General features: G+C 35.3%; 2 protein-coding genes and 1 long non-coding RNA gene across 3 annotated transcripts; 1 reads left to right on the top strand and 2 right to left on the bottom strand.

Moving 5' to 3' along the window:
• Window positions 1-1,631: 1,631 nt before the first annotated feature.
• Window positions 1,632-2,646, bottom strand: LOC133816508 (uncharacterized). Its single transcript, XR_009885294.1, has 3 exons — window positions 2,455-2,646; window positions 2,273-2,337; window positions 1,632-2,007 (listed from the first exon to the last, which is right to left on the bottom strand). It is a non-coding gene; the product is annotated as an uncharacterized LOC133816508 (long non-coding RNA).
• Window positions 2,647-5,804: 3,158 nt separating this feature from the next.
• On the bottom strand, window positions 5,805-12,314 carry LOC133818923 (pentatricopeptide repeat-containing protein At3g26782, mitochondrial). The gene is made up of 3 exons (XM_062252034.1): window positions 10,984-12,314; window positions 9,567-10,790; window positions 5,805-6,794 (listed from the first exon to the last, which is right to left on the bottom strand). Exons 1-2 carry the CDS (start codon window positions 11,914-11,916, stop codon window positions 9,747-9,749), a joined length of 1,977 nt encoding a protein of 658 aa, XP_062108018.1. The 5' UTR covers window positions 11,917-12,314; the 3' UTR covers window positions 5,805-6,794; window positions 9,567-9,746.
• On the top strand, window positions 7,322-9,409 carry LOC133815120 (pentatricopeptide repeat-containing protein At1g62914, mitochondrial-like). The gene is made up of 2 exons (XM_062247999.1): window positions 7,322-8,645; window positions 8,741-9,409. The coding sequence occupies exons 1-2, from the start codon at window positions 7,322-7,324 to the stop codon at window positions 9,148-9,150; spliced, it is 1,734 nt and encodes a 577-aa protein (XP_062103983.1). The 3' UTR covers window positions 9,151-9,409.
• Window positions 12,315-13,717: the final 1,403 nt, after the last annotated feature.

Below are 13,717 nucleotides of genomic sequence, written 5' to 3'. Positions count from 1 at the left end.
CAAAGTCGGTTGCTTGTACAGTTTTTGAAAGCCATTTTCCAGATTGCACGCCAATTTTACAAAAATTATAACTTGGTCATTTCAAAATCTTTTTGAACGTTTCTACTCACTATGAACATCTAATCTTCCTAAAATACACCATGAAACCAGAAAAATAGAGAAATAGGTATATATAATTTTTGCTTGACCCATTGGAAATCAAGTAAACATTTTCTCACATAAAATCATAGTTTGCCTATGGAATGTGTGATTTCATCACTAAAAAATCATCCAAACATCCATGCATGTATGACCAACAAACATATAAGCATTATTACAGTTCTCATAATGAATTTAAACACATAAAATTGTTAGGGTTTAAGCCCTAATTAAACCCTAATTTCTTTGTAATCTCATTTATTATCAATAAAAGAATAGAAATCATTTTTTGACTTGGTAATTCACTTTGCTCACATGTTTTATTTTCATGATTATTTGTTTAATATAAACTTCTATTAAATCCCGAGCATATAGCTAATCGTATTTATAGTGACGTAATCAATGTGGAATATAAATATGATTATATGTTCAAAATAAGTTAGTCCTAAGATTAGTCAGTGCACAGGATTTACACTGACTTGCAAATCTACGATATGATCTACTTACACATTGTAGTGTTATGTTCTTTCCAGAACCTTAGCAAAGTAGATAAGATTAGATGTATTTGTTACATCGGACATGACCGATATTGATAGTTGATAGGATAAGTAAACATACCGTTATTATCTAATCTAGTCATATCATATAGTTGACCATAGGTCAATTCAATCTCAATTCTGAGTGGTTAGTATTCTAACTGATTGTATTATTTGAGTTCTTTGACTTGTTCGTTACCAACTTACCCTACGGACTAGCCCATACTTACATCTTGGGAACTCGGTAGTATAATTGAGTGGGAGTGTTAATGATAGAGATGAACATCTATAGCTTCTGATGAAGAAGTGAAATGATGGTTTCCTTTTAGTTTTGTTCAAGGTATTAAATGATAGATATCTCATTTCAGTAATTAAATTAGTTTACTGAAATATCATTTACAAGGAACTAAGTGTTTTAAGGATAAAATACAATGAGGGGTAAAACAGTATTTTAGTCTCATCTCATTGTAGATCGTCTATAGAGGATTGAGTGACAATTATGGTTGTAACAATGGATAATTAATAGTGTATTTATATTTGTTATAAAGCGTTTTATGAATTCAAGAGTGCAATTCTGAGTCTTTAGTGGAGTCACGAGGAATTAATAAGTTAGTAAATTTATTTATTAGATTTATGATAACTTATTGGAGCTTGATTTCATAGGCTCATGGTCCCCACTGTACCTTGGATAAAATCATCTAGATAGTCTCAATTAATTGATTTAATTATCAATTAGAATTATCAAAGTTGACCAGGTCAATTTTGGATAGTTTCACAGAGTTATGTAATTTTAAGAAGAAAAGAAAAATTAGGGTAAATTTATTAATTAAGATAAATTGGTATCTAAATTAATAAATAAGTTTAAATAAAGGTTCAAATTATAAATAATTAATTTGATAAATAATTTAAATAATTATTTAATTAATTAAATCAATAGAAAATAATACAAGCCTTGATTTTAAGTCCAGCAAGCTTATAATCAAATGGGAAATTTCACGGGCCTAAAGCCCATGATAATTTCGACCTAAGGCTGATTATTGACTATTATTTTATTAATTTTTTAATTAAATTAAATGACCTAATTAAATCTATATAAGGAATGCTAAGAGAGAGTTGAAAACATAAGTCAAGAGATGACAGACACTGGTTTTCTGATAGTTTTTAGATTCTCTCTAAACACAAATAATTTTCTAAGCCTCTTTGTTCTTTTATCTTCTTCTCTATGTATCTATCTCGTGTGTTGAGAATTGCCTACTCTAGTCTAGGTGATTTCAAGGATACTTTGGAAGACTGTGAAGAAAATTGAAGATCCGTTCAGTTTCTTGGTAATACTCTGCGACAGAAATGATACAAGAGTTAGAGAAACTGAAGGAATGACTCATTCATTCTGCTGCGTATAATGTAAGTATTCTTATCATTATTTCTCTTTGAATTCAATTTTAGAAACATTTTCTAGGCTATCTCATATTAATTTGTTTAATATTAGATCTACATGAAAAAAAAAAAAATATTTTGTATAATTTTTCCCAACAAAAATTACATAAACATGGCAGATTATTCAAAATGCAAACATAAATATAGTGGAGATGACCATATACCTCTTGTAGACAACTTGGTTGGTTTTAGACCTCTAGCACTTCTACCCTTTGCTCAAACCTTTAATCTACATATTTACACTCCCCACAAGCCCAAAAATCAGGTTATGCAAACTAACAAGTGCATCTAAAATAATAAACCAGCAAAACTTACAACTTTGACAAAGAGAAAGTCTAGACTTTACCTTTGGTGTTCTTGCTTTGTATGATGTTTCTTAGCTTACACAAACTTCCAATAGGTTTAGGGTTATGTTTATAGAAGGGAGGAGATGAGAGAATGAGAGGTTTGGGAGAAATTGTGTGAAAAAAAATCAGAGGTCATCAAATAGGTTGGGCGGCCAAGGGTAGAGAGAAATGAGAGAAAACTCGAACACAAAGTTTTGTGAAATGGAATTATGAAGACTTGTTTGACTTTATCTTTTTTATATGATGTAAAAATGAAAACCTAAAATGGCCAAAATGCCCTTAACTTGCTGACCACTTAATCTCTAATTAACCCAAAAAAAACTCCTAATTAATTTCTAATTTGCTAACTAAACTTACACTTAATCATATTCTTCAAATGATGATTACAAAGTGGTAATTTTCACTTAATTTACCAAATTGAATTCTTAACCTATGATAATTAAATTAAATGGGTCTTGCCATTCAATTTAAGTGATCACACTCCTATATTTATAACTCATGTAATTTATTTAGCTAAAATATCATTTTTGGCTAAATGTGCATTCTTCACAAAAATGCATTTTTAAAGATTTTTCATACAAAAATCAAACTTCTTGACCTTAATATAAATTAATCCGATAATTTAATGTCAAATAATATATATTTTTTCATAATTATACTTCTCAAATAATAATTTATTCGATAATTTACCCAGTTAGGATTTTCATTTCGGTCCAGGACCGAAATGCTCAGTTTGTCACAAAACTGCACATTTTAGATTTTGGCTAACAATAACAACATGAAATTTTCTTCTCAAGCATATATTATTACTCATAATAACTTTCATACCTAACTCACCACCTCATTCTTAGATACTAGTAGGTGCCCAAAACGTGAGGATGTGAGGTGTTCAATCTCATCCCCAAAATGACAGTGAGAGGTCCTATTTATAGAGATTCTAGTGGGCCTTGGGCCTTACAAGTGTGAAATGGACCCTACAATCATAATGTGGGTCTCTTACAACTGAATATGAAATAAAATACAATCAAAATACAATTACATAAATATCTCGTGAAATGCAGATTAAACTAGTCGTTGAACTAGGCATGGCGAAATGGGGCACTGGAGCGGGGCGAGTCGGGGCCCCGACCCAGCGGGGCAAAGATGCCCCAGTGAAAACGGGGTGGAATTCGGGGCAGAGCACCCCGATTATTCCTTGTTTTTTTAATTCTCATATAGTCAATACTAAGGTTTTCAAAGTCTCAAACCCATTTTTTTGCTTACTAAACTCTTCTTCTCCAAAGCCCAATCACAGTTGCTGTGCTCCTCGGAAGTCAGATCTCTCTTAAATTTGATCGCAACCCAATTTTCTGATGTCACTCAGCGGACTACGGTATGAATTTGATCTCACTTGGCTGGTGGTGCCCACTGTTTTTGACGATAAGAAGACAAACCCCAACTGTTATTGTTTTACATTATTCAAAATTTATACCAGTTTAGTGCTGACGAGCACCACACTTGGTTTATTGATTTGCTTAGTTTTTTTGTTCTGTTACCACCATACATGAAAAAATTTATTTGGGTTTCTTGCTTTGCATTTGGACATAGCCGTAGTGCATTTAAAATTTTCAAACTTTTGATTGATAGCACGCGAAAAAGAAAAAGAGTTATGGCTTTATATGTATATATTCATGCATATATTTATGTAGTTATACATTGTGAAATGAAGCTCCTTAATGGGTTAGTTTTAGTATATTCAATTTGTTTTTCCAAAATTATGACATATAAGAAATAAGATGTTCGATGAATTGACAAAAAAAGAACGCCTTATGAGATTTTGTTAGTGTTTTTGGAGTAATAGTCACCCAGCTTTTCTCAAATATATTTATGTAGAGTAGACACTATGCTAAATTGAAGATTTCGAATCGATTATTCCCTGATATAGAAATTCATTTTCAACTCTGAAGGAGCTGAATTTGTTAAGTACAGTTTCTGGGAATTGTTTAGGGCCCTTCTAAACAACATTTGAATATGATTGTCAAAAATATATTTGTTGTGCTTATTAGTACTGTTGCTTCTGAATCTACATTCAGTATTGATGGTAGACATGTGGGTTCACACCGAACGAGACTTCATTATTCTACATTGGTTGGTAAATAAAAAAAAAGGTAAATATACTTATCTTTATAGATATATATAAATATTCACATTTTTTTATTTTCTTGATTGATTCGATATTGATTTTTTTATTTTCTTTACATATGCGACTCTACTAGTCACCATGAAGAATGAAGATAATGATGTAGACCCAACTATGGTAATTAGATAAGTTTTTATAATTCATCAAATAAATTATTAACTTCCATTATTAATACATATATGTTTTTGGTAGGAGTCTTACATAGTTGATCTTGATGATTAAGGTAGTAGGTCAATGTAGAAGAAAAAAATCATTTAATTCTTTTGAAGCACAGAAAGTGGAGCGCTATGTCGTATATGATAGTTTTATTATATTTTTTCTCTTAAGAAACTTTTATTATACTTGGTCAATTCTTGATTTAAATGATGATATAATGATATGATTTAATCAATTCTCTCATACTACTTATATACATGCATAGTGCGTAAAATTGACATTTTATATGAGGTTTAGAATATCTTTAATTCTAAATAGACTTTAAGTGTAAGATTTATATATTTTTTTATTCCACAACTACTTTATGAAACAATTGTAAATATTGAAAAATATGTTCTATATAATTCATCTTTATTCTTGTATTTATTTTTGTAAATTTTAAAATAATAAAATAATATAAAATATTTAAGTGTGTAATTGATACAAAGCGTAAAAAATAAAGATTGCAATAAAAAAACAATAATGTAAGCTTAGGGAGAATTCTAAATTATAATTTAATCTTTTTTTTAAAAAAAATGGGGCAAACGGAGCGGGACAGACCCACTTCGATTAAACCGGGGTGGGGCGACCTGACCACTCTAAGATACTAATCAGGGCGGGCCTACGTTGAGCTGCTTCTGGGATCCTTATTTGACTAATGCTCCTTCCTTAAGCAGGTTGCATGTAGTTGAGTTGCACTTCTGCGATCAACAACCTTGGAAGTACATTGATAAAGACATCCCTTTGATTAAATCATGGTAGCATCTCTTCATCTCCTTGCAAGCCCATTCGACCATTGCTAGTGAGATTTCTCATTGCCACGTGTCAATTCGTCATGCCACTTCATCGCATTTATTTTTAGGATTGTTGACCGCGTTTTTGGCCAACGACGTGAGAACGTCAAAAACGATAAAACCTTTAAGAGAAATAAAACAACACAGATGGATTTTGAACATAAAGTAAATAACACAGCAATTTTTATAGTGGTTCAGCCCCAATATGTTGGTAATAGCCTAATCCACTTAGAGTTCTGATTATAGATCTGTACTCAAGATCAGATGAACTGAGCCAACTGAGTTTCTTCAGTACAGATTACAAAAATACAAGAATTCTTTCAGATACAAGCACTCTCTCTCTAGAAAACTCAGACCCAAAATTTCCCCAAAAGTCTCAAAAGAAGGAGAAGCCCCCTTCTGATCTCATAAACTATGTATTTATAGGCTTAGGATCATACATCTGATATCCCCTAGAATCGGGATATTTTATTATTCTTATTATATTTAAATTACAAAAATATTCAAAATTTAACAGAACACCCAATTTGTGGGGAAAAATGAGATATTCTCGCGTGTGCCAAGACCGGTTCTTGTTGAAGCCGTTTCTGGGAATCTTGAGTTAGTCCTCCTCTATCTGGTCGACCCATATCTTCTACTGACCATTCATGCAAGTGCTGGTCGGACACATGCATGCTGGACATATGCAATTGCTGGTAGGACATATGCATGCTGGACATATGCACTTGCTGGTAGGACATGCACTTGCTGGTAGGACATGTGCATGCTGGTAGGACATGCAAGTGATGGTCGGACACATGCATGCTGGACATATGCACTCCTCTCGTCTAACATGGCAATCTCCTCTAGCATGCCATGTCTCTCGTCTAACATGACTATCTCCTCTAGCATGCCATGTCTCTCGTCTAACATGGCACTCTCCTCTAGCATGCCATGTCTCTCGTCTAACATGACACTCTCCTCTAGCATGCCATTTCTGGGCAGTAACGTCACTCCTGGGCAGCAACGTCGTGACTGGTAGGATGCAACAACTTGACTGGTCATGACACCTCTCAAGCAGTCAAAACTCTTCATCAGTTTACCGGGTCACTTTATCACAACTCTGAGGAGTCAATGTATTTATTGACTATTAATGTGTCTTTTACTGACCATGCACTGCCACTTGTCACCTCTATTGGCAAGTCATCGATTCCATTTTTTGGGGATAACAAGGATAAACAATTAGCATTAAATAATCTATCTCAATCATTCAAGCATCACATCAAACACATTGCATGTATTATAAAAAAAACTAATATATATGAAAAATAGAACAAAATAAACAAAAGAAAATGTAACATAAACATAAAAAACAACTAAGGAAGTAAAAAAATTAAATCAACCAAAAATCAATAAAATCAAAATGCAATAGCATAGTGAATCATGCTGGCCAACAGAGAAAATGGTTTCGATGAGGACGAGCAAGTTGAGCTTGGGCAGAGAGGTGATAGAGTAAGAAGAAGAGAAAACAGGAGGGAGGAGAAAGAAGTTGGAAAAAAAAAATGATGGATATATGTAGTGTTAGTAAGCAAATAGTATTTTTGTAAATTAAAAATTATAAAATTAGTACAAAGGATAAAACAAAATGAAAGAACTGTGTCAGTCCAAATATTTCTTCTTTGAAGTTAAAGAGAGAGATTCTGAGTGGAGATCCGGACGATGAAACCTCTAATGCTGATACGAAGAGTTTCTGGTAATCATTCTCCATCTTTCATTTCTCTTTTAGGTTTTTTCAAATCTCAAATTTGTTCTTATAGTTCCACTTCCACCTATAACAATCTTAATCAATTGGAGAAATCGATTCAAACACGCTGTAGATCTGGGAGCCTTGAGGTTGATCAACTTTTAAGTCTCTTTAATTCCATGATTCAAATGCAACCCATTCCCTCTGCTACTGCATTCAATCATTTGCTTGCCGCACTCTCCAAAAAGAACCAATACTCCACTGTTTTTTCTCTCTACAAACACTTGTCAATGCGTTATCGTCATTTTCAACCAGATGTTCATACCCTGACCATTGTTATCAAATGTCTATGTCGTTTGAAGAAGACAGGTTTAGGTTTCTCTGTTTTTGCAAGTGTTTATAAATATGGCCTCCACCCTGATGGTCATACCCTAAGTACTCTGCTTCACGGGCTTTGTATGGAAGGCTCCATGGTTGAAGCCCTGGAGTTGTTCCACAGAATTTTAGACAAGGAATTCCCCTGTGATGAGTTCGTTTATGGGATCATTATTAATGGCCTTTGTAGAGCCGGAGAAACTAGCAAGGCATTTAAGGTGCTTAAACAAATTTACCACCATCCCAAACTCAATCCCATTCTTGAATGTTTCAATCCTATCATTGATAATCTTTGTAAAGAAGGGCATATAGATAGGGCCAGGAGCCTATTTCAGGAAATGATTAGTAGTGGTTTAACACCAGATGCTGTAGCATATAATTCATTGATTAATGGATTATGCAAATTTGGTAATTGGGTTGAAGCCAATGGACTCCTAATAAACATGACTGATTCTGGAATTTTACCAGATGTATATACGTATAGCACAGTGATTGATTCTCTTTGCAAAGAAGAGAAAATTCAGAAAGCAATTTCGTTGTATGAATCTATGACTGAAGAAGGTGTAGAACCTAATGTTGTCATATATAATTCTCTCATTTCTGCTCTTTCTAAGAAAGGCAAAACAAGGGAAGCATTTGCCCTCATGGAAAAAATGACTGCTAGAGGTCTAAAGTTTAATGTCTTTAATTACAGCTCTTTATTGTATGAATTGTGTCATTCAGGTGAATGGGGGGACGCCTTCATGTTGTTAGCTAAAATGAAGGAACAAGATGTTCCACCAGATCTTGTAACATTCAATATTCTCATAGATGCTTTTTGCAGAAATGGAAAGATGAAGGATGCTTTTAACGTGTTTGATCTAATGACTCAATGGGATGTAAGACCAAATATTATCACTTACAGCTCTTTACTTTGTGGATTGAGTCATTCAGGGGAGTTTGAAGAAATTGCTAGGTTGTATAAGAATATGGTGAGGGAGATATCTACCCTAATATTATAACTTTCAATATACTCTTAGATGCTTACTCCAAAAGAGGTATGATGGACAAGGCTCAAAGTATATTTGAGGAAATCATTCGACACGGGGAAGAACCTGATACCATGATTTATAATACAATGATTAAAGGATATTGTTTGCTAGAAAAAGTAGACAAGGCCAAAGAGATATTTCAACAAATGGTATCAAAAGGTGTTCGCCCAGATTTTGATTCTTATTGCACTTTGGTCGAAGGCTACATGAAGATTGAAAGAACAGATATTGCTCTCAAGTTTAGTACAGAAATGATTGAGAAAGGCTTGGTGCCTGACCCTCAAGACAAAACATTGGTACGAAGATTTTTGGCTACAGACTTTTGTTATGTATACAATACTTCTTCATTTTCTACTGATTATTACAATTTAAAGTATTTTATTCGGCTAATGATATGACATGTTAGAACTTTTTTGCTTCTAAACTTCCTGATCACAACTGTGTATTATGTTAAACCTAATCAGTTTCCTATACTTGAAGGGCATTTGTCTTTATGTATTTAAATCTTTGATTATTTTGCAATGTACAATTTGCAATTTATAGATCAATTGATTGATTTCTTTATATCAAGTTATACAACTCAGTCAGTATACTTGAAGTTTAGTTTGTATTCTTTTATAAAAGTGATTATGATATTATTTATGGTGATTGTGTGGTGGGGAATTTCTTTATCCGATGATTGGTACGAGACTGTACTATTTCTTAGCCTTTTTTCCCGTTAATTTTTGCATTTACAATGATGTGTCGTGGGAAAATTCATACTTTTTATAAATATACAAGTACAACGTTAAAGCAAGGCAGTCGTTTGATGTACCTTCATATTTGTCGTTTCTGAGTTTCACTTTCCGGGTCTTGATCGTGCCAATCTGTGTTGAGAATTTTATTCTACTAGAGGATATACTTCTTGTGTCATTTGTTTGCAAGTCTACTAGATGAATTAGAATGTTTTGAGGACTCTACTCTATTGTAGAAAAAATTATTTGTAGCTGTAAAATCACCAATAATCTCCACAAGAACAGAGACCACCACTAAAATGATGGAATCGCTTTAAATCTCTGACTACGATTTCTCGATCAACAACTTTGGATATCAACTTAAGTACGGTGTGACAGTCCCCGCAGACCCTCAAATTCTTAATGATCTGTATTGTTGTCCCAGGAATAGAATTCATGATTCCAAAGACAACAGCCAGCTTCTCACTGTGGATTTTTAAGGTCATTTCCTTCTCTTCCTCATCAACATCGTGAACAACTGATGACATATTGGGTGTGTAGCCAGCTTCTTGCAACTTCACAGTCAGTTCTTCCCAATACTCATAAATCTGCTGGTGTTGAGGATGCTCTCTATCTCCAACCAAAAATACATGAACCCTGCCTTTCAGTTCAACCAAACTGAATCCAGGTGGTTTAACCAGTCCCTGATTCTTCATTAGTACTCTCATCCTTTCAACATCTTCCCACCTACCAGCATCAGCATATATATTTGACAGCAAAACATAGTACCCGCAATTATTTGGATCTAACTCAAACAATTTTCTAGCAGAAATCTCCCCAAGCTCAACATTCTTGTGTATTCTACAAGATCCAAGAAGGGAACCCCAGACTACAAAATCAGGACTTACTTTCATCTCATTGATCAAATCATAAGCCTTGTTGAGATAGCCGGCTCGCCCAAGAAGATCAACCATGCAACCATAGTGCTCAACCCCTGGTTCTGTGCTGAATTCATGCTTCATTGAATAAAACCAACGCCAGCCTTCTTCTACTAGACCAGCATGGCTACAAGCAGCTAGAACTGATACAAAGGTTATGTAATTTGGTCTGGCTCCGTTCTTAATCATCTTGTAAAAGACTTCCAAAGCTTCTCTTGCACGACCATGCATTCCATAACCAGCAATCATGGCCGTCCATGATTTAACATTCTTCTCTTTCATGCAATCAAGTGTCTTCCTTGCCATCTCCATTTTCCCACATTTGCAATACATATCAATCAGAGCAGTGCCCACCACAACATTCTCTTCCAAACACTTTTTCAGAACCTATAAAAGTAGATAGAAATCATATTTTATTCCCAAAGATAGAAATGCGTCTTAATATACGAACATCAAATGATCAATTTAACAACTGGGAAACAGTTTATAAAGAAAAAAAAAAACAATTCAGTGCGTAGTTCACAAAGGCAACCCAACTGTAAATTAGAAACTTACTGAAAAGAGAGAGGAATGTGGATACCTGATTGTGTATGCACTTCCCAATACGTAGTGTGCCTGAATGAGCAATAGATAATAGCAAAGCAGACAAGGTCACGCCATTATAGTTTATATTTCCAGCCTTTATCATCTCATAGAAAACTTCCACAGCCTCTGCTGAGAATCCACTCTGCGCATACACTGCAATCATTGAGTTCCAAGAAACTACATCTTTCTGAGACATTCCATCAAACAACTTTCTAGACAGACGCAGCTCGCTGCACTTGGCATATGCATCCATCAAAGTGTTCGCAACGCCTAAATCTCCATCAAAACCTTTTTTCACCACAAACCCATGAACGCCTTCAGTAACTTCCTTTACTGACACACGAGAACAAGCTGATAGAACCGAAACCATGACGACCGGATCCATAGAAACATCCCGATTCCCACCTTCTTCGATCAAGAACTCCTTAAAAAGCGATAATGCTGAATGAGAGTCGCCATTTTGGACATACCCAGTAATCATAGACGTCCACGAGACTATGTTTCTGTGAGGAATACAATCAAACAGCACTCGTGCGTCCCTCAATTCACCACACTTAGAGTACATGTCAACGAGAGCAGAGGACACAAAGAGGTCAAACTCCAAACCAAAGACCAAAGCTTGCTGATGGGCTTGCTTGCCCGAGCGAAGATCGGACAAAGCCGAAGATGATTTGATGACGCATGGGAAGGTGGACCTGTTGGGAGTGAGACACAGCTTTCGCATGGAGGAGAATGCTCCGAGTGCTTCGACAGAGTGGCCGCTCCGAGCTAAGTCGGCAATGACGGAGTTCCATGAGTGGACATTGGTTCTGTCAACGTAGTTATTGAACAAGGCCCGGAGATTGGGATGGGATGAAACCGAAGAGTAGTGGTGTGTGCATACTTTCAGAGGTATTTTGACGAAGGAACTAGATTTTGGAATTTGCATTAATACGTTTGACTTTGTAAGTTGTCAATTCTAGTTTACTCTCCATTTCTCATTGGAACCCTGCAAGCTATGAAGGCAGTGTGTTGTGTATTGCTAGAGACACTTATATCTCATTGGCATGGATATTATCTCTTAAATTACCAAAAAAAAAAAAGAAGGAATGAGATTGTTTAGAAAAAGGGTAATTCTCTTAAAACCTTAGGGTTTTTTTTTCAGGGTTTCTTCTTCTCTTTGCCAAGGTCGACCTTTGCCCTGGCCGAGACGAGGAGTGGTGAGGCACGCTCGTAATCGGCGGTTTGGAGGCGTCCTTGGGCTGGGGTTTTCGATCTAAAACGTCTAGAACTGTCGCATATGGTGATGTCAGGGAGATGAGCCACTATGTCATCGACGATGGGGTGTGTGGTGGCTCCTTTTAGACCTTGAATTGTATCAAGGCTGAGTCAATTTAGTTAGTTAGTCAATCGATTAGCTTAGCTTAGCTGTCATAACAGATGTTAGTTAAGACACATCAGCTAGTTTAACTAGTTGATATTCTCTGTTAAATACTTGTATTAAAGAACCATTCCATTCAAGAAAATACAATTAGATTTTCTTCTCATTTCTCTATGATTCTGTTTAGTAATATGGTATCAGAGCCATGCGGAGCTCTTGATCTTTCTTCTTGATTTTTTTCCTGATTCTTCATCTCCTTCGGATTTATGGTTGTCACTCGAAGTGCTACTGCTATAGCTTATTCAAGTGAAGTTCAGAATGTCTCAAAAGATGTGAATCGACTAGTGAATCAAACTACTTTCGATGGCACCAGTTGTCCTGTGGTTTCTGATCCAAGTCTTTGATCGTACAAAGATGAAAGTCGCAATCCCTATCATCTTGGTCACGGTGATCATCCAAGTGTCAATTTGGTTCCAAAGATTCTAACTGGGGGAGATAATTATAGTTCTAAGAAGAGATCAATGACAGTGGCTCTCCTTACTCGAAACAAAGTTCAATTCATTAACGGTGAGCTCTCTCAACCTGATCATAATAGTGACGATTATGATTCTTGGTGTAGATGCAACAGTACTGACATATCTTGGATTTTGCATGTTGTGTCTAGTGAGATTGTTGATAGCATCATGTATCTTGATGATGCATCACTAATTTGGCCGAGCTTTATGAGCATTTTCACCAAAATAATGGTCCTATGGTGTTTGAGGTTAAACGAACTATGCAAGCTCTTACTCAAGGGCATCAAAACATTCCGACTTACTTTACTCGACTCAAAATACTTTAGGACTTAGTCAGGGAATACTACCCACAACCTGTTTGTCATTATGGTGCAATGAAAACCATTCTTGAGTATCAAGAACAAGACAGGGTTCTTGAATTTTCGGTTGGATTGAATGAGACATACTCTGCTGCTAGGTCTCATATTTTTATGCAGGATCCCATACCTAACATTAAAAAAGTGTATTCTACACTCATTTAAGAAGAAAGGTAGTGGGGTCTCAACTGTGTTTGTACTGAAACAAAAGAACCAGCATCTAACCCTCCCAATCAGTTTGCTGCTAATGCCCAGTGCAGCCGCACCAAAGTGACTTGCACTCATTGTGTTATCTCTAGTCACACCATAGTTAACTGCTACAAGTTACATGGCTATCCTCCCGAGCACAAGTTCCATGGCAAGGGTCATTTTACAGGTCTGAATCCACCTAAAGCAGCTGCTCATTTTACTGAAACTACTGATAATAAAACTGGGGATAATGGTGATGCAACTCATGACTTACTGTCCAATCTCTCTTCAATTCAATGCCAGAAGATA

This window comes from Humulus lupulus, chromosome 2 (assembly GCF_963169125.1).
Source record: "Humulus lupulus chromosome 2, drHumLupu1.1, whole genome shotgun sequence".
Lineage (NCBI taxonomy): Eukaryota > Viridiplantae > Streptophyta > Magnoliopsida > Rosales > Cannabaceae > Humulus > Humulus lupulus.
Note: the sequence above shows the minus strand (reverse complement) of the source record. Positions and strands in the feature narration are given on the sequence as shown.

What these genes read in the sequence shown, in the direction of transcription:
- LOC133818923 (XM_062252034.1), bottom strand. Translation starts at nt 11,916, where the DNA reads ATGCAAATTCCAAAATCTAGTTCCTTCGTCAAAATACCTCTGAAAGTA. An exon ending in GGAAGTGCATACACAATCAG is followed by an intron (nt 10,791 to 10,983) that starts GTATCCACATTC and finishes CTACTTTTATAG; the next exon opens with GTTCTGAAAAAGTGTTTGGA.
- LOC133815120 (XM_062247999.1), top strand. Translation starts at nt 7,322, where the DNA reads ATGAAACCTCTAATGCTGATACGAAGAGTTTCTGGTAATCATTCTCCA. An exon ending in CTCTTTACTTTGTGGATTGA is followed by an intron (nt 8,646 to 8,740) that starts GTCATTCAGGGG and finishes ATATACTCTTAG; the next exon opens with ATGCTTACTCCAAAAGAGGT.